Below are 16,599 nucleotides of genomic sequence, written 5' to 3' on the forward strand. Positions count from 1 at the left end.
TAGGTTGCTTTGGTATTTCCTAATAATGACCCTGTGATGTTCATTGTGGCATTTTATGGCTGTCTTCTGGCTGAGCTAGTGCCGGTTCCCATTGAAGTACCACTTACAAGAAAGGTAATAAACTACTATGAATTATACAGTACTATAGTGCAACACTGATCTCAACAGGTAAAATTGTACATTTACAGAACAAGATCAGTACATTATTTTTGAGTATGGACCTCCTTGATTTAAATGTATATGGTTAGATTGTCCTTTAAAATGTTTAACCCACAAAAAATAGTTCTTCAGATTGTTCCTCTAACATGGTATCAGAGGACAGCTTCAGACTTTCATCATCTGCAAACCAGGTGGCACCCCGCTTTCTATAGTGTGCTTACTCAGCAATGGTATGCAATGGAAGGAGAGCAGCATGGGAGACATGTAAGGGCAAGTTGTATACCACAACTTTAGATTTGGTTCTGAACTGTTCTTTATCAGAATCTCTGAAGGAAGAGTACAGATTTTTAGTTGCAAAGTTAGACAACACCACAAGATGTTTTGAGACAGCAACACATTTAAAGCCCTGAAGACAAGAAAGTGGAGCTGTGGTGTTTTTACCTTTAATCCCTTACATGTTTTAATTATGCCACTTCCCTGCACAGCAAGGGATGTATAAAGGACTGTAGAGCTCTGTGGGATATGTAAAGCTATTTCTCTAGTTGTGACATGTGTTCAAAAGCTAATGAAGAGTTTGAACACCATGCTATGTATCTGATATGCAAAGAACTGGTGCTTTAGTAATAAAATCTGCATTTTTTTATTTCAATCCAAAGTATCAAATGTTCATTTAAAGACATAGAGAAGTATGTGTGTTGGCTTAGGAGTTTTGGAGAAATGTAAAATCATGATGATAGAACTGATTTAAACGAGAGCAGGAATGAATGATATTCAAATGAAATGATTGAAACTGTGAAATCATAAGCAGGGAAATCTGACTTAAATATTTAAACAGATCTACAGTTTCTAAAATTATGACGATAATACAATAATGAGTGTGTAAGTAAATGTATGTCTGTAAACTTCTAAGTACAGGATCAAAGGTCTTGTCACTTTATGCTTGTTCAATCTATAAACCTTAGAGGTATGCTCTTAAAATCCTTTAAAATTTACAGTTCTTTGAATGCCTGTTATTATGAAAAAGCATACCTCCAAAGTTTATAGATTGAACTAAGGTTTATAGAGTAACCTTTTTTAAAAAACAAAATAATCTGTATTAAATATGTTCAGTCATGTTACCGATTTATAATTTGAATTATTAGGAAGAATAACTGCATAAAAATCTGGATGGTTTTGGAATATTTCCTAATTTTGTCTTTATTTCATCTTAAATTTCAAATTGCATGTCTGTGGACTGTGATGACACCAGCATATTTAGCCCATGACGAGCTTTAAGATTGCAAAAAGAGAGCGTTGTTCTTTTTTAATAATTTGTGTTATAGTACCACAGTGCTGCTCATAAAGCTAATTTTCTGATTTTTATAAGCCAGTTTAGATTAATTATCTTATGTGTGTATTCATAATCACATATGCAGTATAAGTTGCAAGTCTATAATATTTAATTATATAATATTATATATTTAATGGTCATAATCACTTTGAATTTTATTATGTTGAATTACCTTTTGAAATATACTGAGTCAGTAGAATTATAATGATACTGATGTTATCTTAAACAATTTTTTTGTCATTCAGATAAAAATTTAATGAGTTGTGCATCTTTATAAGAAGCATTTTATAGAATCTTTACAGGAAGTATAAGTGTTTGGTGCTTATGTAAAAATGTTGATGGTAACAAATATCCAAGTATTATTTATTCTTTCACTGTTTTTTAAATGTTTTTTTAAATGTCAATTTATATTTCAGTTACTGTTGTTTGATGCTGTTATAATTATTTCATTTATTCATTATTTGTGAAGTTACTTTCTGTACTGTCCTCAGATTATTACACTAGTTGTTAGGCTTTTTTGCTTTTTTGGATGCAAAGAGCTTTGCTACTAAAATGATGGACAGAGTTAGAGACAAGCAGGGCATTTTTTGACAGTGAATTTTGGTTTCTGTCCCAGGATGCCGGGAGCCAGCAGATTGGGTTTTTGTTGGGCAGCTGTGGGGTCACTTTGGCACTGACCACAGATGCCTGTCAGAAAGGCCTACCCAAAGCACAGACGGGAGAGGTGGTTACCTTCAAAGGTAAGTGGTCCTAAACCCACTGGAAAAGGGTAAAAATAATATATTATTTAACCACATTAGTTTTGCAGAGCAGATCCCAATACTTAGTGAAGTAATAAAGACACTTTATCATCCATAATTGCATGGTAGTAGCCTGGAGAGGTGAATTTCTTGCCATTTGTGCAAGTTGTAGTTGTAATAAAACCTGTTAGCTGGTACTTGGACCAAGAATAAATCTGTGAGGAAATCAATGTAAAAAACACAGTGGCAAGGTACAAAATAATATTATATATAGATCCAGCCATTCCGAATGCGTGCTGGATACTGCATCACTTTGCGGTGCACATGCTCCACCGCACAGTAATGCAACCATTTAAAAAAAAAAATTGGCACAGTGAATGCTTAATGTGGCGTATGGAAGTATTATATCTATTGCTAGAAAACTCCTGGTTTCGAATTCGATCAATGCTGAGCCCCCTTTTTGGAGACAATCTTTTTCCAATTATAGAACTTAAGTTGTATGCTGTTTAGACTTTTATTAATTTTAAACTGTATTAATATATTAAATTAATTAAAAAGTAGGCCTATTTTATAAAAACAAATTTACTTAGTTGGATAGATGAGTTTATTATTATACTGTAGCTTGTTGTGAACGCAATGTGCCTCTTTCAGGTTTACATCGGTATCGAGAAACATTAAAAAGTAAATTTTGGTAGTGGAAAATAAAACCAATTTAACATAATACAGATGCAGCCATTCAAAATGCACAGTACAATTCTGTACCACGCGCAATTATCTACACTTAATATTGAATATTTATATTGAATTTTACAACTAAAGGGAAATTTTAGTAGCTAAGCATAAAGGGAAGAGGAGCATAACATGTGTGAAGGTCATAAACGATATTAATTTTGGAAAATAAACATATTATGTAAACTGTATATGGCTGGTATTGGTAGTTTCTTCCTAAACATTTTAAGCATCAAGGTCTTTCATTCGGTTACATACTGTGGTTATTTTGGAAATGTTTTAATGTGCTCCTCCTGACTATATGAAGTTTATATACTTCATAAAAAGTTATAATGTTTTAACATTTTCTATGAATATTTGCACTCGTTATCGCAGTAAAAAGTAAAATACTTTTTAGAATTTGATTAATAGGGAATATAATATGGAATCGCGTATCTAAAGAAATTAATAATGCTATAATTATATTCATATAGCTCAAATTATCACAGTAGTATACTTTCTTTGTAAATGTCTGCATCAGTTTAACTCATTCACCCGTGATTACGTGAAAACATTTTGCCTGCCCTTTGCAGCTACAGCTTAAGTTGTTCTGGCTTGCATGGTGGAGGTTGGGGGTTCAAATCCAACTGTCGACATGAGTTTTCTTTTAACAAATAAACATTTCTTTGAAAAACAAAAATAGCTAATATTATGGGCACTATATTGATATTTTTTATATTTATAATATCACAAAATGTTCAAAGCTAAGTGATTTATTGATAACAACAAATAAATTCAAACTGCTACTGTACTGCCACTACAGTATAGCTTGTAGAAAATACATTTATTTGTCCTGCATCAAAGTTTAGCTCGTTCAGAGCGCCCTACATTACAAACTCCAAGCATTTCATTTTGTCTATTGCTACAATATCGACAGCAATGTAGTTAAAAGGAACATGTCAAAATGTTTCCAAAATAACCACAAGTGAATGAGTTGAGGGGTTTGCTAATAATAGAGAAATCATAACAATGACCACATGTTGCTAATCATGCATACCCAACTGAAAGAAGGACACTTAAATCGACACATGATGGTTTTGTGTTTAAGCATTTCTTAATTCCCTTAAACAAGGGAGGGGGGAGTGTTTTTTTACAATTACAGTAATTGGAGAACAGCGGATCAACACGATGGGCAAAGGTTTTTTTAAAAAAATGAAATAAAAAATAAGACAATGACGTGTTCCTGCCTAACTCAAACATTGCATGACTTTAAAACCTGTAAAAAAGGGTTTAGATAGTTAAAAACTACTTTTTAATTGAACGTTTAGAATACTTGAATTTCATAAAAGTTGTACTGATTTAATACCTCTTGATAGTAATATTAATATGGAGTCGTGTAACTAAGCAGCTAAAATATTTTGGAAACATATTTTGACATTAATTTTTTTTAAAGCTTGTACTGTCCTTATAGTGGTTAATGGTAACATACTGTACAGTTGTAAAGTTGTTAAGTGGTGTGTTGGAGTAAGGGGTTAGGTGTGTGCCTTGCATGCTGAAGATCGGGGGTTCAAAACCAGCTGTCGCCATGAGTTTTCTTTTAACAAATAAACATTTCATTGAAAAACCAAAATAGTAAATATTATTGACACTATATTGAATTTGTTGATGTTTCTAAGTATCACAACACTTTCAAAGTTAAGTGAGTTAAGTGATTAACTTTTTCCATGAATACTTGTGCTCATTATTGCAGTAAATGAAACCCATACATTTTAGAATTTGATTAATAGGGAATATAATATGTATCTAAAGAAATGAATAACGATATTCATTTAAGGATTTAATTATATGTATTTATATAGCTGGTAGTATTACTGTAATCCACTTTCTTTGTAAACACATTTTATTTGTAATTTGACTCATTCATGCATGATGAAGTATTATGTACACTATATTGACATGTTTTTTTTGTATATATATTATAACATATTCAATGTTATGTTATACAAATAATTAAATAAAAACGTGAAATAGCAAACGTGAATACGATCAACTGTTCAACTGGTTTAATTCAAAACACTTTATTCAGTGGGGCAATTTAAATGACCTTAAAGCCTTAAAACGAAATTGTATATATATATTGTAATTAGAATCGAGAATAACAAAGAAATATTAAAAATACCACTGAAACTATAATGTGTCTGGTCATTATTAACAGTATTAATTTAATAATAATAATTTCAAGCTTCTTGTATCTTTTTCAGTGTGTAATTTTTTCTTCAGTTTTCATAAGCTTCGTTTGTTAAAATACCCATTTATGAGACACAATGTTTCAGATGTCTATAACTTTGTGAACAAATGACACAGAGCCTGCAACCCGCTGCGATTCAGACACAGAAAGGTTAAAAATGGGAAAAAGTGAGGCATGAAGAGGAAAGGGGGAGGGGGGAGGTGCTTCCCACCTCTATGACAGAAAACGTCAAAGAGAAATGGCTTGAGCGACATAAAGAGCCGAAACGTTTGGTGTGGTCTTCTCTGCTTTAAAGGTACAACCCTTGTGGATGAATTTTCACTTTGAACATTTTCCCACTAGCTAACACACCAGCTAGCAAACTGAATACAAAATGTACTTGCAAGAATATAATCTCGGTAACCTCACTGTGTTAGTCTCACTGTATCCCCAGTGCTCACTCAATGTTCACACTCCCAGTAAAATAAAAAATCTGCATTGTCTCGTCGCACCAGGGGGGAAGTGAAAGTGCCCACAGTCATTTTTTTCGCTAACAGACGAAGCTGATTAAAACTCATTCAAAGGGTGTGATGAGTTAACACAAACTCTGCTTAACAGAGCTGCTTGTAAGAGCAAGGTGACTTTCTGCAATCTAAATCATTTTTTACAGCTTTTAAAGTCACGCAGTGTTTGAGTTGGGCAGGAACACGTCATTGTATTTTATTTTTGATAAAGTCAAATGTCCCGTTTTTTTGCAAACATGCAAACAGCGTGATGTTATATAGTTTTGAAGCCACTACAGTATAGCTTGTGGGAAATACATTTATTTGTACTGCATCAAAGCTTAACTCGTTCAGAGCGCCCGACATTACAAACTCCGAGTTAAAAGGAACATGTCAAAATATTTCCAAAATAATCATAAGTGAACAAGTTGATGGATTCGATAGTAATAGAGAAATAATAACAATAATCATGCAATCCAACTTAAAGAAGGACACTTTTCCACTTTCTGTACAGAAATAAAATCATGTTTTCTACAGGTGTTAAGCAGATTAGCAGGTTGCTGACAAAAAAGCGCACCGTCCACTAACCGTCCACCACTGTGATAAAACTTGAATACAAACAAAATCTGGTACCTGGTGCAGTTTAAAAAAAAAAACTTATTTTGAATTATTCGAATCCCAGCTGTGAGTTCATAAAGCCAGAATTACGTACTATCCCTACGTCTGCGTAACACCTGATCATCTGCTATAAAGCTTTCAGTGCTTTATTTGTATATATTCCAATCACAGCGGGGGCAGGGTGTGGGAGGAAAGGTTAGGCTGCAATTGAATTGTGGATCTGTATTCTTCATATCTGAAACATTGTTTTCTCTGAAAGCATGTTCTTCCCTCTTTAGCAGATTTTTTGCTGCCTACGCATGCTTACACTGCTCCCTACATTAATTCTCATTCTTGACTGAGAAAGTTTTAGAGAACTTTACATTTAAATATGACGTTTACATTGTCATTTTTATAATTTTTTTACTAAAGAGTATGAAGTGTTAACTATCCACCCACTGCAAGCCACTGCAGCAGCCAAAAATAAAAAATAAACTTTTTTTTCTCCTTATGGTAACTGTATCAAATTGTCACATTTCACATCCTTGCGAAACAATCATGACGTTCTCATCCATTCAAAGGTTTGATGTTTCTTTTTTTTTAAAACCGTGATCTTGACATGCAGGTGTGAAGTAGAGTCAACAGCTTCAGATTTGAAAGGTTATTAATATCCTCCGTGTCGCATTAACATTGGAATGTTCTTTTTTACGATTTTGACAGACTTCAGAATGCTTTGACTGATGCTAAAATTGGAATGCATTGGAATGTTCTTACAAGTTTAAAAAGAGGCAATTGTTAGAAGAAAAACTCATGCCCTAAGCGGAAATCAAACCTGGACCACCAGGGGGGAGAACTATCCACCAAACCCACTGTACCAATGTGCTGCTTGGAAACATAGTTGAAACAGACAGGTCAATATGTTTCCAAAGTAATCAAAAGTGAATGAATCAAATAAATTGATACAGATGTTGATAAAGAAAGTGGTACACAGTAATAGTACCAGCTATATAAATATAGAATAAATGTAATTAAAATTAGATCCTAATATTAAAATATCATTATTAATTTCTTTAGTTACGCAATTCCATGTCATATTCCCTATCAAGTGGATTCTAAAAAGGACATGTTTTTTAACTACAATACTGACAGCGAGCTTTCATAGAAAAAGTTAAAATATAGCTTTTTGTAAAGTATATAAATTTAATATAGTCAGAATGAGCATGTCAAAACTTTTCCAAATTAACCACAGCAAGTGACAGAGTTAAAGACTTTGATGCATAAAATATTGTGGAATAATGTTGTCTATTTTTTATTTTAGCTACCACTACCAGCAGTATACAGTATGTATAATATAGATTATGCTCCTGTTATTTTTATGCTCAGCTACCACAATTTCCCTTTAGTTGTAAAATTCCATTTAATATTCCATATTAAGCAGATTTAAATATGCACAGTAGAAAGATTAAATGAAGCAATCAAGTGCCACTTGTCATCATCTTTGACCAGTGAACCACATGCTGCAGTAAAGTATTGCCCCAATGATGCGTTACGGGGTTTAAATGTGCATTCTGAATGGCTACATCTGTAAATACATAAGATGAAACAGTACAGTATCCTTGCAAGTGTACTTTTTGCTAAATGTTTTTTAAAAATTAAAAGGACAATTCTGGTCGGGTTTAGCATACCAGCCCTGTACTCTGCCGCTTATTGAGATGTACTTTTAATTCACAGCACTTTGCTTAATTTACAGTTTCATAAAGCACTTGCCACTGGGCAAAGATTCCTGCTTCATTTGGAAAATAAGGTCTAGTATTTCTAAAGGAAATATTCAAACAACTTCCTCTAAGGACTCTCAGAAGGCCTTATGTCAGGTTTCATAAACTGTGTTTGTATTCCTCCTTAGGTGGAAGTAAAAAAAAAACAACTATGAGGTTTCAATAGTGACAAATGTTTTCCAAATAAGCCTCAGTTTTTCTTCCTGGCTGCAGGCTGGCCTCGGTTGCTGTGGTTTGTGACAGATGGGAAACACCTGGCCAAGCCCCCAAAAGACTGGCATCCCCCTATCCAAGATGCAAGTAATGACATTGCCTATATCGAGGTGGGTCTGCAGAGAGTTGCCAGTCCAGAAGTCTATTCAGCCCTTCAAAAGCCTTTTATATAGTTTATTTTAGGTCTGTGAAAGCCACAATGTGATGATCAATTTTCAACAGCACATTAATACATGTTTGTATTGTGGTGGTTAATATTGGTTGATTCAAATGTAAAGAAAAGGTTGATTCTGAGGTCTATATCATTTTTCCCTGTTCATGTTCGACATTTTTTAAATATTTTACCATATTTGTCTTGAATATGAATTAACTGAATTAACTATAAGCCATTAGCCATGATTTGTCATACAAAACTGCCTCATTTTTACATTAGGCAATATTGCCTTATTTCAATTACAGTGTTGAGTACAATAATTGCGTTACATTTGAGTGAACACCAGATTACAGTTTAGGGACTTTCATTTAAAGTCTAATACAACATGATGATGTACTGACTTTTTCAGTACATACTTGTTAGATAATATTCATTTTTTTCATGTTTATTATCAATGTTAATTAACTAACTAACATTACCTAATTAACTATGTAAGCAAATATAAAAAAGGTGCAAACAAACAAGAATAAAAACAAAAAAGAAATCAGGGGTCAAGTACACATGATTTGTTTATAACTACAGAGTACATAGCTTCAGGAGACAGAAAATACAAAATAAATACAAGCTTTGTTATTACATTATATAAGTCCTCTTGTCAATATGGCTGAGGGGTCTGGACTAATGCTAAATATGCTAAGAAAGATTCCCACATATTATGAAAGACATGACGTTTTGTGTGTCATAGACGTTAGAAGTTAAGTAATCTAAAGGCACATGGTACATCATAATCCTATGTCAATTTACTATAGTAGGCATCTTATTTAAAATGAATGCTAACATAATGTTAGCATATTGTAAAGCCTTTTCCTAGTATAAGTTATATGGCTACTGGTAGGCACAACACTGCCTGATCCTGCCTAATTCTGTCAAAGAGGGGAATAGCCTTAAACATCTGACTAAATCTAGGTGTGACAGATATACCGAAGTAAACAAATCCTGAATGCGACCAACTACAAGGGGTTTATTATGTATGTATTATGTAGTTGCAGTCTACAAAGTGGCATGGCCTCAGATTTAGAAAAGTTCATTTATAACCAGATAAGGCAACATTGTATTAATTAAATTGGGAATTAGAGATTGGGAATTAGAAAAATTAGAGATCTGAGCAATAATGACAGAATTCTGGTCAGTTGATATATTTGGTTCTAGGTTAGAGAAAAAAGCTTCCATTAATTCTGGGGTTTTCCCAGGCAGTTTTGATTTATAGTGATTCGTAAAGGTCTTGAAATTTTCATTAATAATTTTAGTTAATCTCCCTTCTTTATGGTATAATGTTAAATATTTCCTTGATTTTTCATCATGTTCAAATATCCTTTGCTTGGCAAATCTTAGTTTTCTTTCTACATTCTTTGTTAAAAAGGAATCTAGTGCAGAACAGAGGGCAAAAATTTATTACAATTGGTCTGAATTTATAATATAAATTATAATAAAAATATATTAATAAAATAATAAAAATATATTATTTTTCAGCAATGCTAAGCGTTGACTGTAATATATGTTTGAAGTTTTTACACTTCTTGCTGGCAATATAGGACATATTAAGACTTTTTTCAAAGGACTTACAAGTCTCCTATAATAGAGATCGGTTATCAGTGGATGGGGCACTGATAGACAAAAATTATTTAAATTCTGACGAGAAATAGGAAGTAAGATTATCTTTACATATTTATATGATCTTTAAGCATGGAATGATCATATGTTCAATGTCTAGATTGTTCTGTAGTAGAGTAGTAGAGTTGTTTGTAGCCATATGTACACGTACATTGAAATTCTTAATCACACTGATTTCTCGGAATATACAATACACTGTACAACAGACAACAAAACACAATGTAGACAACATGAACAATAAATATGTTGTAGAAAAATAAATATGTAGTAGTGTGACCAAACAAAAACATGGTAGATCATACAAAACGTGTGTGTACATTCATGTGTATTTAGGCACTGCAGTTAGCTGTTGAGGATACTGCAGTGGGATAGAAGCTGTTCTTGAGTCTAGTGGTTCTTGCTTTAATAGTGCAGTACTGGTTGCCAGAGGGTAGGGGGGAGAACAGTTTGTGGCCGGGATGGTTGGTATCCTAAATGATGGATTGGGCTTTATTGCGACAGCAGATGATGTGGGTCTCACTGATTGATGGTAAATCACATCTGGTAATCCTCTGTGCTGTTGCTACAGCCCTTTGAAGTGCATCTCTGTCATGCATGGTAGTATTGCTGTACCACACAGTGATGCCACTAGTGAGGACACTTTCTATGGTGCTGCAGTAAAAGTTCATGAGGAGCCGCTTCCCCATACTGCATTTCTTTAAGCACCGCAGAAGGTGCAAATGCTGTTGTGCCTTTTTCAGACTGGCTACAGTGTTGTGAGACCAAGCCAAATTGGTGGAGATCTGCAGGCTGAGAAAACTGAAGCAGATGACAGTTTCCACTGCTGTGACATTGATGCTGATTGGGGTGTGACCCTCTGGGTCTGAAGTCCACAATGAGTTATTTTTTCTTGTTGACATTCAGGGCCAGATTGTTGTCAAGGTACCATCTATTAAGATGCTCCACTTCACTCTTGTATGCAGACTCATCATTGTTGTTGATCAGCCCAATAATAGCGTTGTCATCTGCAAACTTAATAATGTGGTTGCTGCTGTAAGTGGCTGTACATTCATTGGTGAACAAGGAGTTTAACCTAGGACTGAGAGAGCAGCCTTCGGGAGCTCCATCAGGAAATCCAGTATCCAGTTGCAGACAGAGTTCCGTAAGCCCAGATTCCTGTTTTGGGACCGGCTTGGCAGGAACAATTTTGCTGAAGGCTAAGCTGTAATCTATGAACAGCATCCTAACATAGGTGCCAACCTGTCTAAATGTTCTAGGGAAGTATAGCATCATCAACTGTCCTATTTAGGCGGTAAGCAAACTGAAGTGGGTCAAAGTTAAAAATTTCTGTATAGATACCATCTGGGCCGGCTACTTTATGGGTTTTCACTCTCTTAAAGGCTCAATGCACCTCATGTTTAGAGAACTGTAACACAACGTTCCCTGGTTCACTGGGAGCCTTGATAGCGGGCTTGGTGTTCTAAGCCTCAAAATGGGAGTGAAAAGTGTTCATCTGGTAGAGATGCATCAATGGAGGAAATACTGTTGGTGCTGCCTTTATAGTTCGTGATAGCCTGCAAGCCCTGTCACACTCAAGCTATTTTTCTAATCTGACCAGCACTGCATGGTCTTTACTGCAGGTGGCACGATCTTTAGCTTCTGCTTGTAAACAGGAAGAAGAACCACAGGGGAATGGTCAGACTTCCTGAAATGCAGCCATGAAATGGAGCAATATGCTCCTTTAATGGTGGTGTAGCAGTGATTCAGTGTGTTATTGCTTCTAATGGGAAGGCATGTTGAAAGTACTTTGGTAGTACTTTTTTAAGGCTGCAGTGGTTAAAGTCCCTTGCCACGATAGAAACAGCTTCCGGATGCATGTTTTCATATCTGCTATACAGCTCGCTGAGTGCTTATTCAGCATTAGCATGCAGGTGAATGTGCACAGCGGTTACAATAACAGACGTAAGTTCCCTCAGTGGGTAAAAAGGGCGACATTTAATAGTGAGGTATTCCAGATTTGATGAGAAAGATCTGTAGAGAATTTCTACATCAGTGCACCAAGGGTTATTAATCATGAAACACTCTCCACCTCCTTTCTCCTTGCTGGTAGAATCGGCAATTCTATAAAGCGTGAATCCTACAGGTTGTACAGCAGCATAGGGAACGTCGGTTTTCAACCAGGTTTCAGTGAAACAGAGGATGCTGCTGTCTCTCCAGTCGCATTGAGTGTAGATGCAACAGTGTAGTTCATCGATCTTACTGTCCAGCGATTGCAAGTTTGCAAGCAGGATGCTGGGGAGCGGGGACCAGCAGGTGCACTTGCCAGAGCCACGCTAACATGGCCCATCTCTTACCCCACTTCCTTTTGCTTTCATGTCCCTGTTTACTCTGTGCTTGAGAAGCAAAGTACTTTCAGTTCCACTGAAGCTAAATCAAAGGCTCTAAATATCAGATCCAGGAGTGTTTGTCAGCCATTGGTGATGGTCACACATGTATTTTTTGCATATAAAATGAAACGTAACACAAAAATAAACAACATAAACGAGAGAGCTACATGTTATAACACGTGAGAGCCATTTAATGGCACCATCTTAGTAACTCGCTCATTGGTGTGATACACTTTTGGTTCCACAGGCTGATATAACTATGTTTCCAATTGAGCTAGAGACACCCATGTGTAGCAGTCTTTTTGGAGCATAAAAAATAGTCAGTTCTAGTGTGGCATTTATAAGGATTAAAGAAGGTGTACTCTTGAATTGCTGGGTGTAGAGCTCTCCACACATCTATATAACCTATTTTTTCATACTGAGCATTGAGTCAATTTAACCAAAGGAAATCTATCCATTAGTGAATTCAAATGACAGTTAAATTCCCCTCCACCCAATGTATTCTCTACTTACAAATCAGACACTTTTGAAAAAGCACAAGTGAGAAAATCAAGTGGATATAAAAAGTAAAAGGTATTGAGAATTCTGAAAAAAGAAAAGATTTATATTGCTCTACTACAGGAGACTCATCTGGATGATAAAGAGCACTTAAATCCAGAGTAGTGTGGGTTTGGACAGGTCTTTTTTTGTTCTTTTGCCTCCAAGAGTAGGGATGTAGCTGTCTTAGTGAGGATGAATTTGCCATTTAATAGGTTTATGAATCTCCTTGATATTCCAAGAGCATAGCTGTCATAAATATCATAGAGGTCTCCCAAGCATACAAAACATTCAGAAGTCAGAAAAATATATGAAAAAAACTACATACCGACAACAATAATACAATTTGCATGAGAGTCATCCCTGGAAGCTAACTGGGGTTACTTTTTTTCTACACAACTCTCTTGTAGCCTCATGTCTTACGTAGGGAATTAAGAAAATAACTAAACGTGAATGAGGCTTTTCTCTGCAACAAAGAGAACTTGGATATATTTCCATGTTGTAACCCATTGAGCAGCACCAAATAATTAGTGTTCTATCAAATACATTCTAACTGGGTAAATGGGTAAATTAACATAAAAACCTTGATTATCTCGCGTCTAACAGTAGCCTACATTACATACAGACCTGCCATCCAGCTGTTGTCAGAGAATCCAGTGGGTAAACCGAGCAGCTCTAAGCACCTGTTTATTCCAGCAAGTATGGAATAAAATTACATAGCTTTAGCAGGACTGTGGAACACCATAGTAGCTCCACTGTGAGTGATCTTCAGGGAGGCTGGGACGAGCTGAGAGTAAACCACACTGATATTCTGTAGGTATGGCTCGTCAAATCATTTGCACTTTCACAGTTTTGCAGTTGAGACAACCCGAAAGATCATTACTTTCGAGTCCTCATATATTAGAGATTTCCTATTTGTCGCGCTGACGTTGAAGCTTCCATCACTCTGCTGATCCACGTGATTGGGTAATCTGATAACAATAGGTCATGGCTGCTGGTCTGGACCTGGCTTGAATGCTAGCGTGCTTTGGGCACTCTCAGTCTTAATGTGACGTGTTTTGGTTTTAATCTTCAGGAACCTAGGCCGCCAGGTGTCCAAAAATTGGACTGGTTGGGTTCTCTCTGCGATCTCTAGGAGGCCTCCCACTGTTTTCCAGATTATCGAGACAATTGGCTATTTCCAGCAGCTGTTTTCCAGTCCTTGTAGACAAACCTTAGCTGATTTAGCAGTTTCTGTCATAGCTTAAACAGTTGTAATCCTTTGCTATGCTTCTGTAGCTTGCATTTCAAGATTTTCACATTTTTCTGCAATAATAGAGTTTTCCATCAATTGCCTTGGTAATATTGTCCATAATACAAAATTATCAATGAAATAGTATAGAGCTCAACAGGAATTGACCATTCTCTAAGCCTAATTCTCTATGTTGGACCACCAGGTAATTTTCTTTTTTGTTTCCCTTCCAGTACAAAACCAGCAAGGAAGGCAGTACAATGGGAATCACAGTCTCTCATTCTGCCATGTTGGCACACTGTCATGCACTTACACAGGCCTGCGGTTACTCTGAGGGTAAGTTTGTTTTTTTCCATGATTATTCATCTATGGAAGAACACCAGTCATCGGAATACTGTTGTGGCTGCAGCTGTGCTCTCCTAACATGAGTGACATTTTCTACTTTCCAGCTGAAACTGTAACAAATGTTCTGGATTTCAAGAGAGATGCTGGGCTGTGGCATGGAGTTCTTACGGTGAGCAGTGTGTTTTTTATCAGCAAAATGGTGACAATGATCCACAGAAATCCTTTGCTCAATATTATTTTTTAATTTATTTGACAGGCACACAGTGGCGCAGTGGTTAGCATTGCTGTCCACTAGAGCCCTGGATTCAATTCCAGGGGTGCTATCTGCATGCAGATTGTATGTTCTCCAAATGTTCATGTTGGTTACTTTTGGGTTCTTCGGTTTCTTCCCCCTGTCAAAAAATATACAGGTAGGTTAATTGGCTTCTGGGAAAATTGGCCCTAGGTGTAAGTGTGTGCTTGTCTGTGTCTGTGTGTCTTCCTTTTGAAGGAATGGCGTCCTGTCCAGGGCGTACCCTATCTAGTGCCCGTAGCTTGCCAGGATAGGCTCTGGCTCCCCTGCAACCCTGAATTGTAAGAAGCAGTTAGTAAATAAATTAATGGAATTTATTTGACACTTTTATCCAAAGCAGCTTTTGGAGGTTAGAAATTGCCCATTTTATTTCCTTACACTTTTTGCTATTAAAATATTCATCTTGGTTTTCCTGAGCAGTCTTGGAGAAGTATCTTGCTTAAGGGTCCAGTGAAAGTCTCCCAGTCTGGGATTTGAACCCTCAATCTTCTAGTCAGTAGTCCAGAGTCGTAACCATTACTTCATTCACAATATAATAATTATTATCTTTATAATAATTATTTACTCTTTAGTCTACAGTCTTAAAGGACATTAGGAATAATGCTAATAACAATAACAGCAAAAATGTTTTTATCACCACATTTTCAGCACATTGGATTTTAGACTAACACCACTTTTTCATCATATTGCTTGAAGCTGGAAAACAACAGGGATGCTATGATGTGGAATTGGCAATGTCTGGTTTCAAGACCTGCTCTTTGTGTGATGTTGTACAACTGGTGTGGAAGAATATTACAAATTCAGGAATCTAGCACAAGAAATGACAGCTGTGCAGTTGTATTTTCAACAGACAATTCAAGAAAAGGAGCACAGCAAAAGCAACTGCAATTATTTTTAGCTCTCCTTCTAAAAAAGATTATCTTCTTTTTGTTCCAAACAAGTTCTTGATTTTGAAATGGAAAAATCAAATGGATTCTAATTTTCAATTTAGGTGTGTTTTTAATTTTTCCCTATGCTCTGAAAAGATGTATGGGGTTTGTAATTGACCCTAAATCTTGAGACTTCCCCTTATTCAGGTGTATAAGCTAAAATCTAAGAATTGGACCTCAAGCAAAAGAGAAAAAACAATTCATATTGTGAATTGTTAGAATGTTTGATACATTTCATCTCAAATTTGATAATCTACCGAAAGTCTTTCAGTCAACAATAAAGGAGCATCATTCTTCATTAGCAAGTTGAAACTGCATGGTTTCTGTTCTGTATGCTGAGATAATTTTAGGGTAAGTATGAACCTAAGGTCTGATTGCAGAGAAAAAGTCTAAATATAGAAGCAAACCAGTGGCATCACATGGTGATTAAGGGTCCTGTTAGAACAAAACCAGGTCCACTGTAGGTTCCACACCATGCTCTTCTTTAAATTAATGTATCTTTTTCCTTGCAGTAATACATTCCTGCTTTTGTCCTGTATAGATGCAGGACGATAACAAATCCTGCAGCAGAGAAATTGAGTTGAAGTGTTTGCACTGCCTTAATCTGTTCTTGTGGTTGTGTGGCAGAGTGTGATGAACAGAATACACGTAATAAGCATTCCCTACTCTCTGATGAAAGTCAACCCCCTCTCCTGGATACAGAAGGTGCACTCTTATAAAGGTGAGGCAGGTCTGAACTTACCTTGATGACAGCTCTCATTTTTTATCTCTAACCACTCCTGTTCATTTACTATACCTGAACAATAATCTAAAAAATATTTA

General features: G+C 35.8%; 1 protein-coding gene across 6 annotated transcripts in view; it reads left to right on the top strand.

Annotated features, from left to right (window-relative positions):
- The window catches only part of dip2a (disco-interacting protein 2 homolog A), a 269,946-nt gene that overhangs the window by 170,404 nt on the left and 82,943 nt on the right, over nucleotides 1-16,599 (top strand). For all 6 annotated transcript variants that reach the window (XR_001479789.2, XM_015359260.2, XM_006636662.3 and 3 more), the window contains 6 exons: nucleotides 4-114; nucleotides 2,106-2,229; nucleotides 8,253-8,362; nucleotides 14,445-14,547; nucleotides 14,661-14,725; nucleotides 16,405-16,498. Coding sequence is in view for 5 of the 6 variants with exons in the window: in XM_015359260.2 (XP_015214746.1) it covers nucleotides 4-114; nucleotides 2,106-2,229; nucleotides 8,253-8,362; nucleotides 14,445-14,547; nucleotides 14,661-14,725; nucleotides 16,405-16,498 (607 nt within the window). In the remaining variant the exon portion in view is untranslated. The remainder of the gene's footprint in view (nucleotides 1-3; nucleotides 115-2,105; nucleotides 2,230-8,252; nucleotides 8,363-14,444; nucleotides 14,548-14,660; nucleotides 14,726-16,404; nucleotides 16,499-16,599) is intronic.

This window comes from Lepisosteus oculatus, chromosome 12 (genome assembly GCF_040954835.1).
Source record: "Lepisosteus oculatus isolate fLepOcu1 chromosome 12, fLepOcu1.hap2, whole genome shotgun sequence".
NCBI lineage: Eukaryota > Metazoa > Chordata > Actinopteri > Semionotiformes > Lepisosteidae > Lepisosteus > Lepisosteus oculatus.